Genomic DNA, 20,702 nt, shown 5'->3' on the forward strand with positions numbered 1-20,702 from the left:
CCGCTCGGCCCTGGTTTTGATAAAAGCTCAGCGTTGTTGTTGTCAGGGCAACGTCTTCGTGTGTATGTGCATCACGCTCCTTTCAGAGCTTCCCATCGCCCAGCAGGTGACTCCGCTGATGCTTTTATACTGAAAGTATATTTAAGTTTCCTGTTGGACAGATGCAGACGCACGCTGCTGCTTCCTGTTTCCTGTGGTTTCTCCTCCATCTCAGTGAATCACCTGAAGGTTTTCACTTCGCTCTCCGTCCTCTGAAGGGTTAAGAGTTATCAGTTAATCAGATCAGTGAAATGAAAACGATCTGGACGTCACGGAGAGGAATGTGTCTCGAGGCCGTAATGAAGACATCTGCCACGAGCTCGCACACCTTCAGAGAGAGGATATTGACCGGCTGCGACAGCGACAATCACAAAGCGTCAAAAGGTCAAAGTCTATATTAAGTGTAGAGTCGAGGAGAAGTGATGGCGCCGCAGCTGCGTCCGCTGATCACTCTGCTCCTCTAATCGCTGATAATAGGGTCATGAAAGACGGCGGCGAGAGCAGCAGTGGACATTATTGGTGCTGATTAAAAGGCTGGTTAGTGTCAGTGTGAGCAGCTCGGCCACCGGGAGCTCGCTCACACTGAAGCGTCAACGTGTGAGTTCATAAACGGAGAAACTCAAAGGTTATTTAAGGAGCTGATTTTTAAACGACCACATTAACAAACGGATTCATCAGCTGCACGTTTCTGTTGTTGTCGTACGACTGCACGAGTTTAAACCTGTGGTTTTATTTAAGATCAGAAACGATGCAACCACAGAATTTTAACTGATTTAACTGATCAAACATTATTTTCAGAAATGTCCAATCAGTGAATTTTGCTTTTGTGAGTTTTGAAGAACTCGTGGATTGTCGTGAAATCCATCTATGCAGATGTGACTTCCTGATGCTGGAACATGTCGTGGATCGAAGGTCGAGCAACATTCAGAGAACTTCTCCTCCTCAACCAGCAGCTCACATTTCCAGCCTCACAAACGGCACTCGACTCTCTCAGCCCGGACTTGGCAGAACGTCTCGGAGCTGAGAGCACTCGACCGGGACCAGAGGGCGCCTGACACAGTCCAACTGGCCCGTGGGAAGCCCCCGGTGCTGGGTCGCTGCCCTGCGCTCGCCGCAGAGACAACAACCGTTTAACATGTTGGATTAGCTGGGATTACGGACATCTGTTGAGCGAAATGAGACGAGTGTTTTATCTTTGCTGCAGAAGCAGCGACTGAACCAGGAGGAGAAATAGAGTCAAAGACTGAGGGAGAATAAAACTGAAGCTGAAGCTCGGTTCTCTGACAGAAGAGTGAAGGTTTCTCCTGCAGGAGTTTCTCTGACTCCTTGTTTTAAAGTCTTCACGATCCTGAGTCTCAACCTTCAATCATCTAAAGACTCACAGTTCATACTTGTTCACTCTGTGTTGAACATTCAGACGTTCATTTCATTTAGAATCACAAACCTGGAGATTATTAATGTGACAAAACCTTCAATCACATTATAATTGTGAAATATGAATGAACTGATGAAGGTTCCGGGTCAATAAGTGTCAACCATTCACACATTGACACCAACGTTAGCTTGTTCCCTCTTCTTCAATATATTCTCTCTTTTACAGTTAGAAAAGAAGATAAATGAAGTAAAGTTCGATCTAAACTAACAACTGAACAAAGTATGAGGTGATGAGTCAGACGGACGATCAGAGGCTGAATCCTGATCTGCTCTCTGGTCTCATCTCGATCAATAATCACTGTCGTCAGTTTGAACTATCGATCACAAACGTAAATCTAAACCCATCGCAGCCGTTCACCAGACGTTTATAGCCCCGCGCCATCTGCAGGTATCACAACCTCGGTCAAATTTCATCAACTCAGTTCTGTGTGAGTCGACACAAAACTGAATCAAAAGTCAGACACAGAAACAGAAATAAAAAAGCTGCAGATATGGATTGTTTTCAGAATCACTCAGTCTCTAACTTATTCTCTTCATTTAAATTCAAGTCTTCAAGATGCTCAACGTCAGAAAATGATGAAAATTGTCACAAACTGTTTAGAAAAACACTTTTTGAATAAAATATTAAGTTTAACATGAAAGAGACAAAGAAAAGCAGAAATTCTTTTAGAAATGTAGAAACTAAAACAAGCAGGAGACTTAAAGTTACATTAGAATTTAAATCATTGATTGTGTTCAGCAGTAAAAGTCCTGATTGAGATGTTTTCAGTCTCTGACATAAAGAAAAGTGAACTTACTGCTCAGCACCAGGCCTGTGTGTGTCGTCTCTGAGGTTTAATCTCAAATTAAAGTGAGAACGACACTAACGTCACTGACGGAGGGGGGGGGGGCAGCTGGGAGAACGCTCAGAGAGTGGGAGGAGCCGGGGGAGCGTGGGGGTGTTCAGTGGCGGAGGGGGAGGTTAGCTGGGGGCCAGCAGATGGACGTCAGGGAACAATAGATTCAGACAGATGCAGCCACAAAGAACAGACACACACACACACACACACACACAAAGACACACACAGACACACACACACACACACACACACACACACACACACACACACACACAGACACACACAGACACTCACACACACACACAGACACTCACACACACACAGACACACACACACACACACACACAGAGACACAAAGACACACACACAGAGACACACACACACACAAAGACACACACAGACACACACACACACACATACACACACACACAAAGACACACACAGACACACACACACACACACACTGTGGCAGAGGCTCTGAAGTTAATCAATATAATAAATTAATTCTAATGAACAGATAATTTCATGGAAACTTTTTTCATAAAACAAACTTTTTAGCTGTAAAACGTTCGTCACAGTTAAAGTTTCTTAATCAGAGACTTTGATAAAGTGTTAAATATCTTATTTTCCTTGAGTCAATTAAAAAACACACATATAGAGATGAATATAATTAACTTCAGAAAGATTTTACATTGAAGGAAGGAAATGTACACGTATGCAAATAAATCTAAAGTGAATCATGAAAAAGACAAAGACTTATTTAAACTAACTTCAATAATCAAAGTGATTAAGTCCAACGTGTTCTGGTTGTTGTATCTTTTGAAACGATCTAATTCTTTTATTTTAAATTGGATTGAAGACGTCTGCTTTGAGTCTGGAGAATAAAAAAGATTTTATATTTTTAACTGATGAAAAACAGAAAATAATAATCACTTGTGTTCCTGTTTGTTTCCTGTTGTTAATTCAGGCTTTTCCTTTAATTCAGCGTCTCTGTTTGTTTTCCTCCGAAGTGAAATCACTTTATATCTAAACATGTATAAGATGTAAAGATATCAAATATAAAGAGTTCAGTGAAATGTTCATCCGACAGTTTTCACTTGATGACATCAAACTTTCACTCTGAACATCTGTCGACAGATTTTTCGCTGCGTCTCATCCGACATTTGAGAGCTTCCTGTGGAGGGGGGGTGGGGGTGGGGGGTCTACAGGGGGACAAAGACCCTGCCCAACCCCCACCCATCCATGGATGTGTGCATGTATATACAAGTATGTGCATGTGTGTGTGTGTGTGTGTGTGTGTGTGTGTGTGTGTGTGGGGGGGGGGGGGGGGGGGGGGGGGGGTCCACACAGCCTGAGGAAGAGAGGAAACATCTCTCTGTTGTGATGTCACAGAGGGGGAGGGGCCAAAAAACATCTGAGTTCACATGAGTCCAACACACACACACACACACACACACACACACACACACACACACTTGTACTCCTCGGCGCCCCCTACAGTTAGTAGACCACATCGGCAGCAGAATTTATCTTAATCCTGACGAACAGGATATTGAATGTGCTCACAGCGAGGGACAGTTATAGTTGGTGCACCTCAGCTGACGACAGCAACAGGAAGTACAAACTGTGCAGGAGGAACGTTTGAGTGGAACTCCAGGTTCTGCTTCCGTTTCAAAGCGGACTCTGGTTCCACAGGAAGCTGCTCACGCTCATCATATCGTCTGCACTCATTCACGTTCCTGCTCGTTTGAACCAGGTCGTCTCCAACTGCTCCGTCAGCAGGAAGCTCGACATGACGTCAGAGCCCCCCTGGTGGAGAGAGAACGCCATGACACCATGTGCTCACTGTGGGAGCACCACCTCAGTATCAGTAGCATTAGCATGACTGTAGCATATGGTAGCATGTTAAGCTAGCACCGGACTCTGTACTTATACACAGAGTACACAGCTGGAGCCTTTAAGACTGAAGTTTTACTTCACCAACATGTATTAAAGTGTCTTGTTATATTCACCCCCCCCCTCACCTTCATGCAGGGTCTCCTCCACTGGCAAACAGGAAGTGGGAGATTCCAACTCCATTTACAGGGGGGGGGATCTGGAGTGTACCATGTGAAAGTCAGTGCAGAGGGGGGTTTGAACTGCTGCCACTCTTTTAACTGCACATGAATAAAGCACAGTGATATTTCTGTGACTGGTCCAGTGAAATGTGATAAATCAGCTCGACTCTGACGCTGCTCACGTTTCCTTTAAATCTTTTTCTGGAGGAGCTCCGTCTCTTTATTTTGCTTCTTCTTCTTCTTCTTCTTCTTCTCGCTCCACGTGACGACTTTCAATATCGCTGTATTTAGTTTGAGGCCGACAAGCAAATATTGACCGAGTGGATCTGAGTGAAAGACGCTGGCAGCTCTGCACCGCTGCTCAGAGATGAGTTTGCTCGCCACCACCAGAGGAGGAGGAAGTGTGGGTGTTGGAGGAGGAGGAGGGTGTTGGAGGAGGAGGAGGGTGGAGGAGGAGGGTGGAGGATGGAGGAGGAGGGTGTTGGAGGAGGAGGAGGGTGGAGGATGGAGGGTGGAGGATAACCTGGTGGCAGCGTGAGGCCTCATCTCATCACGAGCTGCCGTCACCTCCTCTGGTTTTGATTCATGGAAGTTTTAAAATCGCTGTCTTTGCTCCGTCCTCTTGATTCAGTCCATCGTCTCTGATTGGTTCATAAAATGCAGGTGTTTGACTCGTTCTCCACAATCACTTCAAATCAGATCCACCGGTCGATACCAGAAGTCAATATTTAATTTGCTCAAAGCAGGTGGAGAGTTGGACGGCGACGGGGTGGATCCTCGGAATCTCAAAGACTGAGTCTCGTCTGACGAGGGATGGGGCGGAGACAGGGAGGAGGGACACGAGGGACCGTTCATTCCAAAGATGGAAAAGACGTAAAGACGAGCAGACGACAAGATGAGACAAGAAAAATCTAAAAGTGACACAAAACCAAGAAAAACCACGACACTGAGCAGAATCAGAGCAAAAGTCAGTGAGTTGTTTACAATCAAACAACAACAAGTGGTGTAATGATCCTTAACGAGACGTTCATCGTCCTGAGACGAGCTGATTCTGTCGACGCTGACGAGCTGTTCAACGTCTCCTGAGATTCATTTCACAGCTTCACTCAGTCCTATTAAGACGTTCACGATTGATCTCGTCTCTCTCAGTCTCATTACGTCTCCGGGAGGAAACGGACGAAGGTGCTGCTGCAGGACGACTCAGTGAGTCTTCAAAACATAACTTGTGTTTATCTGAGTTCACGCGACGACACAGAGCGAAGCTTTCATCAGCTCGACAGGAATAAAACGATTCAAATAAAATTCCTCAACAGGTTTTTAAACAGACGAGAGAAGAAACACAGCAGCTAATAAATTAAACATGTGTTGAGACATGTGACAGGACAGATGTTGTCTCTTCTTCTCGTCTCTGCATTAAACCAAAGGAAAACTTTTATATTCTTCAGACCTCAAACATCTGGAACCTTCCCAGTGAGCGGGTGGGCGTGTTAGGTTTCTAACACGTGTCGTGATCTTCCACAGTTTGACACTCTGACACATTGAGCTGTGTGTGTTTGTGTGTTTGTGTGTTTGTGTGTTTGTGAACAGATGAAACACAGCGGGTGTGCGTCTCTTACCTGTCCATTCTGAAGTTCGTTCAGGCCTTTACACAACGTCTGATTCTGTGGAAGAGCAACAAGACAACATGAGTGAAAATCACATGTTCCAAATCTTTAAGTCGACAACAATAACAACTGGACACATCAGTTACACAACTGACGAGTCACAGCGCTTCAACTGTTCCCAGATCTGACATTCAGACTGAACTGAGGTTCTGCAGCTGCACATTTATTTTAACCAGTTTAATGTTGATATCTTCAAACAGCTGAACTCGAGACAAACAACAGACACAACAGACACTTCTTATTTTGGTTTTATCCTAAAACATCAGAATCACCTTCATGTGAACTCTGCATCAATTCATTTCTCTGACTTGACAACACGACACAGTCTCTGCACAACAACTACACACACATGGAGTTCAACATCCATCACAGGACCGTTCCAATAGAAATCTGATCATCAGAAAATCTTTCATCTGTCTGACTGGCTGTTTATACTGTAAACCTGGCTGTCAAAATAAAAGCACGGTACAGTATTTCAAACAAGAATGTTGCTGCGGCCATCTTTTGGACCATGAGCCTTAGGTTGGGAACCAGTCGCTCTTCAATCAGGATAAAAGTTCAGTGAACCTGTTAAAACAAAAGTCTTTTTAACGTCACTCTTCTTTAATCATCAGCAGAGTTTCTCATCCTTCAGTCTGATCTACTTCACACTCCTCGTCTTTACCCAGCATGCACCTAACCAGTGGAACCGCGACGCTGTCATGCTGCAACATCCGAGCTGCAGACGTGTTTATCTGTCACCTGTGATCTGACACGTATGTGTTCAAACATCTGGAGAGGAAAAACTCCACAGCCTCTATTTCTTTATTCCCTCCAGCAGGACAGGGTGTGTGTGTGTGTGTGTGTGTGTGTGTGTGTGTGTGTGTGTGTGTGTGTGTGTGTGTGTGTGTGTGTGTGTGTGTGTGTGTGTGTGTGGTGGGGCAGATAAACAAGCGGATTCATTCTGTATGCATTGCTTTTCACACAGGGGAAATTTATAAGCTCAGAGCTGATAGTTTCCAAATCAGCTGAACACGCCGGGTGTTCATACGGAGTTACATCAGAGAGAGAGAGAGATATTATACATGTATATAATATCTCTCTCTCTCTCTCTCTCTCTCTCTCTATATATATATATATATATATATATATTATATACTGTATCTCTCTCTCTCTCTCTCTATATATATATATATATTATATACTGTATCTCTCTCTCTCTATATATATATATATATATATAGAGAGAGAGAGAGAGATTACTGCCCCACAAAGGTTTTACATCAGCAACACTGAGTCTGACAGTTTACTATGTCGACTCATTGGCTGTTACTTCTGTGTGTGTGTGTGTGTGTGTGTGTGTGTGTGTGTGTGTGTGTGTGTGTGTGTCGCTGCAGAGGATTTTCTAGTTTTCAGTTCAGTGTAACTTCATTCGTCAGCAGCCAATAACTGAAGAAGTGACCTCTGTGACGACGACAGCAGCAGTATAGGGTGTGTGTGTATGTGTGTGTGTGTGTGTGTGTGTGTGTGTGTGCTCAGTTTTTCTAACTTCACATATTAAAAGTTTGGTGAGCAGAGCTGAGTGAAAGTAGAAGAGTTGATATAAAGACTCTTTAGCAGCGTCCACACCAACAACCAGACCTGAGCTCGTACGTCAGAATCACATCTGACAACACAAACAACACAACACGGCCCCGCCCCCTCCAGCACCTGAACGCAGCCAAATGAAAACAAATGTCCCCCCCCCCCACCCCCCCCACCGAATATTTACATCCTGAGCATCTGTTCAGAATCCACAAACAGCCTGCGTCTGTTTTCTCGTCAGGAAGATTTCTGCTGTTGTTAGTTTTACCGGCTTCATCTCTCAGAACCTGCAGCCGTGGAGACTCATGGGAAACGACCACCACCTGCCCAGCGGCCGCCATCGCTTCCTCCCAACGCTGCGCCGTACGATGCAGAACAATCCCAAATCTAACTCTTGACAAACAAGGAACACTGTGTGGTGTCCAGGGAATGAATATACTTATATATATACTTATATACATACTTATATTTATACTTATATTCATACTTATATTTATACTTATATTCGATTTAGTGTCATTTTCTTACAGAAGATGATGATCACATGTTCAAAATAGAAATGGTTCGTCCTCCTGGAACTGAGAATATCTACAGAGAGAGTCAAATGTCGTGGATGTGTTTTGACTGAGGACGGCAGCAGGAGAACGAGGGGAGCCGGAAAATGTTGCTAACAACAAATCCATGATTAAAAGTTTAGTGGAGGTGAAATTGTGGCTTGATGACTGAACTACAAACTTTCAGATTCAGCTTCTGAGGATAACGAATATCCAGAAATAATATATATATATTTTTTTTTTAATGGAGAGGAATAAGAGACGTTGACTGTGAGGAGGTGTCAGGAGGTGACGATGCTGAAGCGGAGGCCCAGCGAGGAGGAGGAGTCGTGTGGTCCCCACAGTGACGGCGGCTGAAACATGCTCCGACATGCCAGCGTTCAATTAGAGGTGTGTCCCTCACATCTTCACAGCTCCAGCAGGAGAAAGAGTCACTTAGCGAGTGTAGCAGCATCGCGGAGGACGCCTGTGGACACTGTTTCTACATGTTAATTAAAGGAAGCTCCTGGAAGCTCCATTCACCAGCTGCTCGGCACTTTTTACAGAAAATACATTTTTCTTCTCAGCAGCAGGATTCTCCGACAGCAGCTGGTTCTTAATAACAGAGCGTTCACAGAGGGGTTTACGACCCCTCATGGGTTTAATGGTCAATAAATAATTGAACTGAGCTGTACAGATGTGTGTGAGTTATTTTTAACAAATGATTTGTTACAGAAACATGTAAACAGTTATTCATCCCGGGGGAAGCTTTATCAAAAAGCTCATTCGTAATTATCTTAGTTTCACCAGCTCAGTTTTTAAAATCAGAAAAATCTTTTTTTGTGGCGAATAATATTTTATTGTTGTTGGTTAACGACCAGCAGAAAAATAAAACCAGAGAAATGCACTTCTGTCTGGTTGCTCGTCTGTTTCTCTCTGTGACGCTCCGCTCGCTGTGCTCGTCCTCTCGGACGCCAGGTTGCGGAGCTGCGGCCTCTCACTCTGTTTTATTTCTAGTCTGAACCCAGAGCGTCTCACTCCATCATTTCCTCCAACAAACTGGCTTTTCATTAGACGCAGGTAAATGAGATCGTCTCTGCTGCTGCTCCTCTTGTGAGACGGACGTTGTTTATGTCCTCGACAGACGCAGACGAGCGTCACAGAGGGAAACCCCCGCTGCCCGAGGAAACACCTCTGATGCTGCCGCCTCTTCTCAGAGACTCGTCGTGTCTCCTCCTCTGATTTTAGAGTTGCATCATTTCACAGAGTAAATTAGATCAATTAGATTCTGTTCATCGATAAATCAAATAAAGTAAAAGAATCCGTCTCATCTGACGACTGATAGATCTTTAACGTTCTCTGGTTCCAGCTTCATGGCGGTTCATCCTCTGCATCTCACAGACTTTGACTCTCGGTGAAATAAAACAAAACGTGAACTAAAGCTCACATTTTATAGATGAACCAATGGATCCGGAGCGACTGACAGATTGATCAATAATGTAAATACTGGTTGAAGAGTCAGGTGACTTTGTTTTCTGATGATGTTTTACAGGTAAACATCTGATGTCCTCCATCTTTACTTCTGACCCAGCAGCATCTTTCCACACTAAGATCCCTGACAAACATCCAGCAGCTGCAGAGATTCACTCCTCTGTGGTTTCACAGTTGATGAGATTCATGAGCAGCAGCTCCACGTCTGTGATTCTCACTTCATTGACAAACTGTCCTTGTTTTCTCAGCCTCACGCTCTCGTCCTCCACAATCTACCTTCACAGGATGAAGTGATTTCCAGAAACTCTTTATCTCCTCTGCAGAACGTCTCTGCCTGGAAGACACTCGGCTCCACCGGCTCTTTGATTCTGAGGTGAAGAACCCGAAAGGTTCGTCTGCTCTCGACGGGAACAACAAAAGTACTTCAGAGAAAAACAAACAGTTCCTGGAATCAGCGTCTTTGAGAGTTTCCAGGTGAATATTTGATCAAAGTCCACATATATAAATATATATGAATATACATAAATGTACACGTTCATCCTGAGTCTCGTCTTTTCTCTGTGGGAGAAGATTTCTCAGTTAAATCAGCTCTTTGTTCCCCACGTTCACTTGTATAATAAGAATAACTCCTCAGGCTTTGATCGGCTCAGTGTAATGTTCCAGTAAATCATCCACAGGTTCCAATTTTCACAGTGAACACTCGTCTCTCTCCTTTTCTTTGTGCGACAGATTTTCTTGTTTGCAGCCTGAAACCTTTTAACCGTGTTCACACAGGAAGCGTCTCCTCGGTCGCACGCGGCAGCAGCAGCGTTTCTAAATTCAGCCAGATCTTAAACGTTTACTTGACGTAACACCGAGACAGAAAAACACGTCAAAAGGTCAGATCTCCAATTAGTGGAGAAATAAACAGAGTTTCAGCAGATAAAGTTCTGACATCCCATAATCTGGGGTGAAGAAAACCACAATGATGTAGATTTCCTGTCACAGAGACGGAGAGTCTGCTGGTCACTCTGCTCACGTTGATTTAAACTCCATGTTGGAATGAGACGAGGCCTTCAGTCCTCACGCCCTCTGCAGCGCCGCTCGTCTGCACCCGTGTGTCTTTATTTTTAATGCGAGCACAAGCCTTGTTATATTTGGCGTGTTGCTACGGAAACTGGCCTTCGTTTAAGAACCATTGTTGCCTCTCCTGCGGAGGGCAGAACAAACTGTGCTGAGCTTTTCTTTTCATTTATGAAGTGGCTCTTTGACATGGAGCTCAGGCACCGACGAGAACAAACAGAAGGAGTCATTATTTTTCATTAAGCGAAGCCGCATGGTAATCACTCTGCTTCCCAAGACTCAGCTGACCGTTGACTAATGTGCACACACACACACACTCATGACCAGAAGCTGTGGACAGACAATATGGATGCTCAGGCCTCTGAAGTCCCAGCGCCTGCAGGCCGCAGCGCCGCGTCAGCTTGCTCCAAATAACTGGGTTAACGTGACCATTTAGTGCCATGATGCCGCAGGATGGCGCCTGAAGACACGTCCGCAACAGCTTTAAAGGGATAGTTCACCAAAACAAGAAATTCTCTCATCATCTACTCACAACTATTCCGACGGAGGGGGGGGCGAAGTGTGTGAGTCCACAAAACACTGGGTGAACTATCCCTTTAAGACAAAACAAAAAGATCCAGCAGAGGTGACAGCAGCAGCTCGGACTCTTTCTGCCTTTATCTGTTTCTCTGCGGCTCTTCTGTCCAGACTCCATTTATTTTTAATTGCTTTCCAGCGTTTGTTCTCATCTTTGTTTGCGTCTCTGCCGCCTCAGATAAGCAAAGCAATAATGGGAAATTAATTTGAATACATTTACAGACAGGAGCTGAAATGTCAGCCTCTAAAATAAAACTTGTGGTATGTTCGTATCTCCGCACGGCGTTTAGATTTCCACACACGTGCTCAGGGAGCAAGCCAGCGTCCCGGACGGACGACATGTAAACACAGTGTAAGTCAGAGAGAGAGAGAGAGAGAGAGAGAGAGAGAGAGAGAGGGCAAAGAGGACGAGTCAGCCGTCTGGATGAGGAGGGGGGGGGGGGCTGGTCCCTCAGAGTCAGAGAGGAGAAATCCAGATTTTATCAGGAGGAGCTGAGACGACCTCTGGAGAAGAGAAGTGTTTCCACCCCCCCACCCCCCCGCTCTAAAAACTACAACATCCATAAACCTTACAGGCCCTGTTGCCATGGAGACACTGAAGCATCTCACAGGTGCTCCTCGGTGCTTTAATAGCTTTTTTTTTTCCTCCAGTCAAACCAACACCACTTTCTTTCTGCTCCGACAGCATCGGCTCGTCTGCGGCTGTAAATCCTCGTCACCTCTCGTTCACAGAAGAAATGAAGAAATCTTTTTATTATTTAGGAGTTCCTTCAGAGCCGACGTGTTTTCATCGGACTTTAACTCAAGGTTTTATTATAACGTAGTGACGAGTTTAACACTTTATCATGATTTACATTTGTGAAGTTATATTTAAACCAGGATTAATGAATCCAGGCTTGATAATAAACTTAAACCTGAATTCAACATGTAAATGAATATGAGAAAAATATTACTGAGAGCTTTACTCTTGTTGAGGTTGAAGAACTGAGGCTGTTGCACCTTGTTAACATCATCTGTGAATAATTTGCTGACGACACATTTAACTGCTCCTTTCATCAGCTTTCATTCAGATGCTGAGTCGTCACAGACTCGTGAAATTTCCCAGCAGGAGCCTGTGATCCTGAAGGCGACGCAGCATCGCACTGAAACGTTCAGGGACATTTCTGAGGCCTTGACTCCTGTTGCTTTTGTTAAATCGTGATTCTTAAGTCAACCACTTCCGCTCCACGTTAGTTACCAGGCAACTTGGCAGCACATTTTTATATGAGACGTGATGATCCTCCGCTCTGGCGGCCCTGAGCCTGTGACTCCTGCTTTTAATTCCCTTTTCATCCAGCGACTGCGGCCGCATGATAAAATAAAGTGCTGTCGATGGCGCCCTGCAGCCGAGGAAACGTGTCGGAAAACCGTCTCGTCAGAAGAGAAGGTGACGGCCTGAACCTCAGCTCAGAGCAGGAAATCCCCTCTCAGCTTTAATCACGATCATGAGCCACTAACACGGCAATAAACTGTCATGTTGCTGCGTGTGCACGTTTGTTTTTCGTTCAGTTCTCAGCAAGCAGCAGTTTATTTACAGACGTTTCAGAGGACGACAGATATTAATAGCTCTCTACTTCTGAGAGGAGAGTGCAAACGAACCATGCCATCTTCTGGCTGCAGCAGAGACGATGAGCAGGAGGAAGAAATCAACAAGCACACGTTCACCACAACATCACCGGCACGACCGATCGCAAACGACCGATCACAGACGACCGATCGCAAACGAGTGATCACAGACAACCGATCACAGACGAGCGATCACAGACGAGCAGAGTTCATGTATCAGGATGTTTCACCTCAAAGCTCTGAACCAAACTTCTCCACAGAATCAGACACGACAAGCAGACGTCAGATCCAACGTCTCCGTCGTTAGACAAACTCAAAGCTCATAAGTTAAAGATGGAGACATGTTCTGAATCAGAGTGATCACATTAATCAGCGTTAAACCAGCTCATATAGGATTTATCTCGTTTGTTCTGCCCTGGTCACGTGTTCTAACTCGTTCTAACTCGTTCTAACTCGTCCACAAAAGGTTCAAAAGGTGAAAATGATTCCTTGTTTCCTGTGGTCGTCTCACTTGAACTACACTGCCCCCCCTTGGTTTCCAGTGGTATTGCTCCGTACGTCTATGTCCGTGTTTAATGTTGACCTCCGATGAGCCGTCAGGGGGCGTGTCAGACTGGCCACTCGACGTGCATCACGCAGATGTGATGAGGACGTGTTGTTCTGCTAACAGAGCGGCCATTTTGTATCAGGCCTGTGGAAGTTGCTTAGCGTCTGAACGCCACAGTCACATGACCTCACCCCCCCCCGACAAACATCACCCCCCCCCCAAAATAAACAGCGGCTGCTTCCTAACGTTTCCAGCTGGAGCAGTGAGTCACGGGTCAGTGTAACCGGCAGCGGGAGGAACATGGACGATATATTTAGGTGCGTGACTCACACACACACATGCACGCACACACACACACACATGCATGCACACACACACACATGCACGCACACACACACACACACGTCTCTCACTTCTTGACACAACGTCTTGGTGGAGAACTGGGGCAGGACTGAGTGAACATGAGTGAACACAGACTGAAACTCTCTCACATTTGAATCCATGACGAGGATTCATTTCTGGATTCTCTACAAGAACATGTGCCATGTACCGTGTTCCGTGTTCTACATGTTCTAAAGGTTCCTGCTTCTTCATCACGAGACTTAAGAGTTTAAACATGAAATCAAACATAAAATCCAACGAGCAGCTAAAGAGCGTTCTGAGGTCACGGGGAAGAATATGAGGATTTAAAGGTGCAGAGGTACATTTAAGGTATTAGTACACACTACATGCAGGTACATACAGACTGTGTATAAAGTATGTGACGTGGTTCTGGTTCTGTATGAGTCTGCAGCACAGAAACTCTCAGTGACCTGTTCAACATCACAAAGCAAGACGTCGTCACTTCCCCCCCGCAGACACTGAGCGGATCGTTGTCAGAGACGTTTGTGTTTCAGCAGAATCAGCGTCGCTGTGAGTTCAGCGCTTCACTCGCTCCTGACGAACCTGCGGCAGTGAAATCACAGACCTGGCACCACGGCAGGATAAGTGTCGTCTCTTTCTCTGTGTTGTCGCCGTGTTCTCACTTCAAAGCTCAGGAACGTCCTGAACTCTGCAGCTGATGGGGGACGCTGGCGATGGGAGGTGGGAGGGGCCTGGATGAAGGCTCATCCACGGCCGCGAGTAAGAAAACCCGCCTCACTTCAAAGCTTCACATACATTTCACCTTCAACTCGTTTCCATGGAAACTAAAAGAAACATTCATGATCCTCAGAGGATGAATCCTGATCATTGGTTTTAACGTGGACGTGAAAAAGCTTTTTCATTAACTCCGGGTGTCTCTAGATTTATTCTGAGGTCGCCGCCTCAAAGTAAAATCAATATGAACATGAGCTCAGCTGAAGTCTGAGTCACAGACGATGACATCACTCCGACCAGAAGATCATAAACATCATGAGATCACTTCCTCTTCCTGCCACACACACACACACACACACACACACACACACACACACACACACACACACACACACACACACACACACACACACACACACACACTCGTCACTGCTGGACACGTGTTTCCTCATCATCGTGATGTCACATAACCTGACAGCTCGTCACTGCTTAGGAGAGGCGTGGTCCCAAGACGCCGTCGATATTCCTCCACCCATCCATCTCTCCATCCATCCATCATCTCTCCATCCATCCATCTCTCCATCCATCCATCCATCATCTCTCCATTATCAATTAGTTTGATTATTAAATTAAAGTTTTTCCTAGTTGGTCCTTGAACCTGTTTCTGTATCTGACGATGTCTCTGCACATTCTCACATGTCTCATGTCTCATGTGATGAAGTTTCCTAACTGACCTTCTGGAGGTGTGGAGGACGTGGGACACAAAGGACTGATGACACATTAGAGAACTTTAAAAGTTTCTCTTTCACGTTGTGAAATATTCTTCTCATGGTTATATTTGCTCAGTTGTTTTGTTTACAGCACCATGGAAACCAGAAGAAGACGTCGATGTCAGAGACGCACGTCAGCGTCACATGACATGAAGACAAACTGCGAACGCTCACATGTGAGCAGCTGCTGGAAACTTCTTTTAAAGTAGAATCAATTCAAAAACAGCATTAGAGGAATTATCCACTTTACTGATTGAAGAGATTAATAAAGTCAAACGTCCACCGTCTCCTCCGTCGTGTCCTTTCACCAGGTTTCTCTTTGTCTCATGTTATTAACCTGAATCTTCTTCAGCTACAGAACTGATCTGTTTTCCACAGAGTCCTACTTCCTTTTATGGGCGGGGCCTCTTCCCCCTTTTCAGGACGCTACGAGGAGACTCAATAATGCATCAAAAAAGCAGAGCATTGTGGGAGGGCGGCCTTGAAGGAGTATGTAAATGAGGCACTCGGCTCCTCCCACATGTTATTCTGGTTTACAATGAGTCAACGAGGATTTTCACAGAGTTTGAAGTTTGTGTTTCTCACATGAAGCTAGAAAATCAGCACTGGCTCATATTTTCAGACGTCCAATCAGAGCGCGACGTGGAGCTGAAGTCTCAAACTGTTTCAGAACAAAGACCAATCAGCTCGACATTCACACATCTCGCTTTGTTCGGCCTTTTTCATAATTGACCTCTTTCTGTTTAACACACACACACACACAGACACACACACAGACACACACACACACACACACACACACACACACACACACACACACACACACACACACACACACACACACACACACACACACACACACACACACACACACACAGAGCAGCAGGGGCTGAGAGGGAACCAGCTGCTGAGGGAAAGACAATACCATTCGTCTCTTTTCTCCGCTCGACGTCTCACAGAGACAAAGACCTGCGGAGACAAACTGCCGCTGCAGAAACGTCTCCGACTCAGTTTCAGACACGTTTATACTGAAGGCACCGGAAACATCTCCGAGAAAAACTCTCGTGTGAAGGTTTGAAAACTGTTTGCTCTTGTTGTCGTGAGTAAAATAAGTTTGTCGACATAATAATTAAGTTTGACAGTTAATAATTAAAGACATTTACATGAGTTTGAATCACTTTATGTTCACATGCTTCTTAAAAAGCTGCTTTCAGGTAAAACGACTGAAGGAGGAGAGGAAGAAAGAAAACAATTAGAAGAAGATGATCGAGACAAAAAAGAAAAGAGAAGTTGTACAAGATGGAAAAGAAGAATACGAGGAAGAAGAGAGGTGGAAAAAGAATGAGAGGAGGAATAAAGAAGAAGCAGAAGAACTTTATTATGACTTCTTTCTAATATTTATTTCAATTGTAAGAAACTTAAACTTAAACTCTAACCTGTTAAACTATTAACCTGTTAATCTGTTAAACTATTAATCTGTTAATCTGTTAATCTGTTAACCTGCTGCAGGAGAAACTTCACCGGCTGACTGTAAACTCCTGAACTTTGACTGGAACATTAAACCATGAGATGATGAATCTTTAAAAACTGGAACCTGACGTTACTGACACGTGGCGACGCAGGTCACATGACAAGGAAGAAGTGACACGCCCCCCAAGATGCGACAGATGAAGTTAAACTATGAACAATTAGCAGCGAGCGGCGGTTCAGCATTATTCACGGAGCGCCACCACCAATCTCGCCATAACTACCAAAGACATCTGAGCCAATCAGAGCTCAGCGAGCACGATGCTCGTCTTTAGTTTCCTTGAACATTTTATCTCCTTCAGTCTCTGAAGAAAACCACTGATCAACACTTCTTCTTCTGAAGCTGTGGAGGTCAGAGGTCAGACGTCAGGACGAGCTCTTTAACTCAGAGGATGAATTAGAGGAGAAAGAAAACTCACATCATCCGACAACGACCCACAGCAACAGGAGCCACTGTAGCAACAGCATCAGACGAGTGAGACGCTCAGAGACGTTGACTCGGTGACAATCACAGCAAGAGCAGCAACGACCAGAGCATCAGCAGAGCGACATCATCTATACAAGCAGCAGCAACAGTGGGTGGAGCCTCAGTGTCGTCACATTCAGATCAGAAATCTGCTAAATCAGCTCATTGAGCTCCTGAAGCTGCAGCGACCAGCGATACTAAAAGATGCATGTTCAACTCCTGCTCCACGCTCAGCCGACACGTTTCACATCGTTCATATTTCAGCCACGTTACAGCAGAGTTCAGTTTGAGACGATGACGGAGAAGAAAATCTGGTCTGGACAGAATCCAGAGGAGCTGAAGCTCGATGGACTCCGTCAGACCGATGGAGGAGAGGCGGGGTCAGACGAGCAGCGGGCGGCTTCAGTCCGTCACCTCGTCAGTCCCACGCTTCATTCAATCACATGTGAGCAGAGTGCCCCCCCGCCCTCAGAGTCCCAAACATGATTCTGTTTCTCTGCTGCTCCACACCAGGGACGCTGCAAACCCAGTGACATCACTTCCTGTCCTGCTCAGGAAACAACTTTCTTCATTTGCGTTCGTCCATTGGAAGCCTGGATATTATCTTGTACTTATTTAAGTTATATTAAGTTACTTAATATTTTCCTAGGCGGGAGGAGTTTTGTTCATTTTGAATTAACCATTATTATATTTATATCAGGTTGTGTTTCAAGGTGTGTTTTATTCTGAAGGTGTGATGATGAAGATGATGAAGACGATGTAAATCCGTATCCTATGTTGATTTCTTAACTAAGTAATAAGTAGTAAGTAAATGTTATTTTCATAAGAATCTAAAAAGTCGTCGCCTGACATCCAGTCTCTTTTCACCGCTGCTGTCATGGTAACTGTCAGAGCGCCGCGGCGGCAGAGATGCTGCGGCTCAGCATCTGATGATGAACTGGCTCTTTTGGCCGAGTCCGGCTGCTGACTGTGCACAGCGGCGCGGTCGACTGCTGACCGAAGCCTCGGCACGCCGCTCTGCTCGGTTATCTGCACAGAGACGAGCTGGAAAACCTCATCGAGGGGAGAGAGAAGAAAAGTCAATACAGCCGCCGCTGCTGCTGATGAGGAGGAGGAGGAGGAGGAGGAGGAGGAGGAGGAGGAGGAGGAGGAGGAGGAGGAGGATGAGGAGGTGACCTTTACAGGAAGCGTGATTCAACAAGTAGCTGATTCTAATCTGAGAAGGAAAAAGACAGAACTGCCCTTTAACTTACAGCAGAGGAGTTCATCAACACACACACACACCACAGGTTTAGCCTTCATGTTGCTAAGCTAACTGTGTGTTTAGAGAAACGTGTTCGACACCGGAGCTAAGAACATGGCGTTTGTCTCGTGGGTGGAGCCAAACCGTCGTTATTGCGTTACATTGACAGGCTCCTTCGAAGCTGCGATGGGTGGATCCTGCTCGGGCTAACCTTTCCCAGGATTCCTTGCACTTCAGTGACTGTATTAAGTGACGCTAACATCAGTTCAACTGAAACCAACGGTACACATGAAAAACCAAACCCCCGAAGCCTTTTCGACAGCGACAAGATTCAGACAGTCTCCGTTGGACCCTCGCGACCGACGAGCCGACTGCATCCTCCAGATGTGGAAACAGCTCTATGGTTAAGAAAGTGTGGCGTCCAACGAGGTCAAAGGTCAGTGCAGGAAGAAGAGGATCCTTCAACTTACACAACATGAAACTACATCCTGTGAGTGACATCATCACTGAGCATCACAACCTGCTTCATCTGTGACGCTGCCTCCACCAGGCTGAGCTGTGTAAATACCACCTTCACCAGAACCCAGTCACCTGCCTCCCTCTACAGCGTGTGTGTGTGTGTGTGTGTGTGTGTGTGTGTGTGTGTGTGTGTGTGTGTGTGTGTGTGTGTGTGTGTGTGTGTCCTCTGACAGTGAAAACACTCTGACGTCCATGAAACTGCAACAATTAACTTCAGGTCTGCGTGAAATTGAGCGATGACACGGACTCTTGCTGAAAACACCAGCAGCACAAAGGGCAGAAGACGACGCCCGTAAACAAAACCTGCAAATTACTGAGGCGCAGCGTCGCTTTGTCGGCACAAACATCGTCTTCAGACAGAGGAGCCGGCTCGGTGCAGTTTCTGAATCATTACAGCGATTTTCATGGTTCTTTGAGGAGGATGATCCGCCCGCTGACGCTCCCTGAAGGGAGGACTGATGAAGGTGAGGATGTTTCCACCTGACGACGACTTAACTCTCTGGAGACGAGAGAAGGAAGAAGAAAGTTCAACACGAGGCCACGGCCTCAGTGTGAGTCTGTTCCTGGTGTCACGACACCTGAGAGGATACGTCTGTGGTCATGTGATTACAAAACTGAAGACGACAACGAGGAAAGTGCGACAGAATCTAAGTTACTACAAATACAGAAGCAACGCTGAAACTTCTTGAAAGAAAAAACTGAATTTACTTAATTATACAAGAAAAAATATGATTTCTTATACTTATGACACATATTATCACCAAAACATCATATAATGATAAATTCATAAAAGTTTTAAGTTATTATATTGTTTAATATGGACTTCATTTTGAGATAAAGTTATAAAATACACAGAGGTACATGAATCTGACACTAGAAAATAGATCATTAGTAGTTAAGGTCAAAGGTTAAAACAGAACGGTGTCTTTAGTTTTACATAAATGTAGAAGCTCTTCAGTGTTTCTATAATTAAAGAATAAAAGAATACGAGCTGAAACATTAGGAAGGACAAATCAGATTTCACTTGTAAATAAAGATAAATAGTGTTTTAGAGGATTTGCAGAACAACAGTGTGAAGACTGCTCCAGGTTAATTCTCTGGGAAATGATACGTCACATGTAAATGTGTTGGTGAGCGACTGACAGTGTGATTTATGTCGTATTCATCCGTCTGTGCAGCGCGTGAATTATGACCCTGCTCAGATTTAAAAACAGAAGATGCAGTGTTGGTCCCTCGTTTGTCTACAAACTGTTGCTGCGAGCAGAAAGATGACAGAGTGTTTAGAGGGAAGCAGCAGCGCAGCAGTCAACACGGGTTAATTCATCGCAGCCTCTCTGCTGCTGCTGCGGCGGCGGCCGAGCCACGTCAGCACTTTCCTCTCAGTCTCTGGAAATCACTGTTTGCTGTTGGGTAATAAGGAGCTGTCACACGACGGCTGCAGGAAGACACAGAACCAGGCCGACGCCACGGGGGGGGGCCTCAGCAACCTGTTCACCAACAACTGAACGCTCTGTGACTCAGTGACTTCTCAGGTGCAACGCCCCGAGACGTGAACTTCTGTGAATCTTCTCATGATGATGTTTAAATCAAAGATTCCCTCCTGTTCTACAAAAGTGACAACAGAGTGTCTCGGACACAGGCGCCGCCATCTTGAGATTTTGTCGTCATTTGCAGTTAGAGTCTGAGCAGC

General features: G+C 45.3%; 1 protein-coding gene and 1 long non-coding RNA gene across 4 annotated transcripts in view; both read right to left on the bottom strand.

The window, feature by feature from the left end:
- The window catches only part of phf21b (PHD finger protein 21B), a 45,810-nt gene that overhangs the window by 17,985 nt on the left and 7,123 nt on the right, over positions 1 to 20,702 (bottom strand). For 2 of the 3 annotated variants that reach the window (XM_069519925.1, XM_069519924.1), the window contains exon 2: positions 5,986 to 6,030. In XM_069519925.1, the coding sequence (XP_069376026.1) occupies positions 5,986 to 6,030 (45 nt within the window). Of the gene's footprint in view, positions 1 to 2,270; positions 2,293 to 5,985; positions 6,031 to 20,702 lie in introns of those variants that run through there. The other variant, XM_069519926.1, reaches the window with a different exon arrangement.
- On the bottom strand, positions 3,838 to 4,438 carry LOC138406779 (uncharacterized). The gene is made up of 2 exons (XR_011240154.1): positions 4,337 to 4,438; positions 3,838 to 4,121 (listed from the first exon to the last, which is right to left on the bottom strand). It is a non-coding gene; the product is annotated as an uncharacterized lncRNA (long non-coding RNA).

The sequence above is a fragment of the Paralichthys olivaceus genome, chromosome 23 (assembly GCF_024713975.1).
Source record: "Paralichthys olivaceus isolate ysfri-2021 chromosome 23, ASM2471397v2, whole genome shotgun sequence".
NCBI lineage: Eukaryota > Metazoa > Chordata > Actinopteri > Pleuronectiformes > Paralichthyidae > Paralichthys > Paralichthys olivaceus.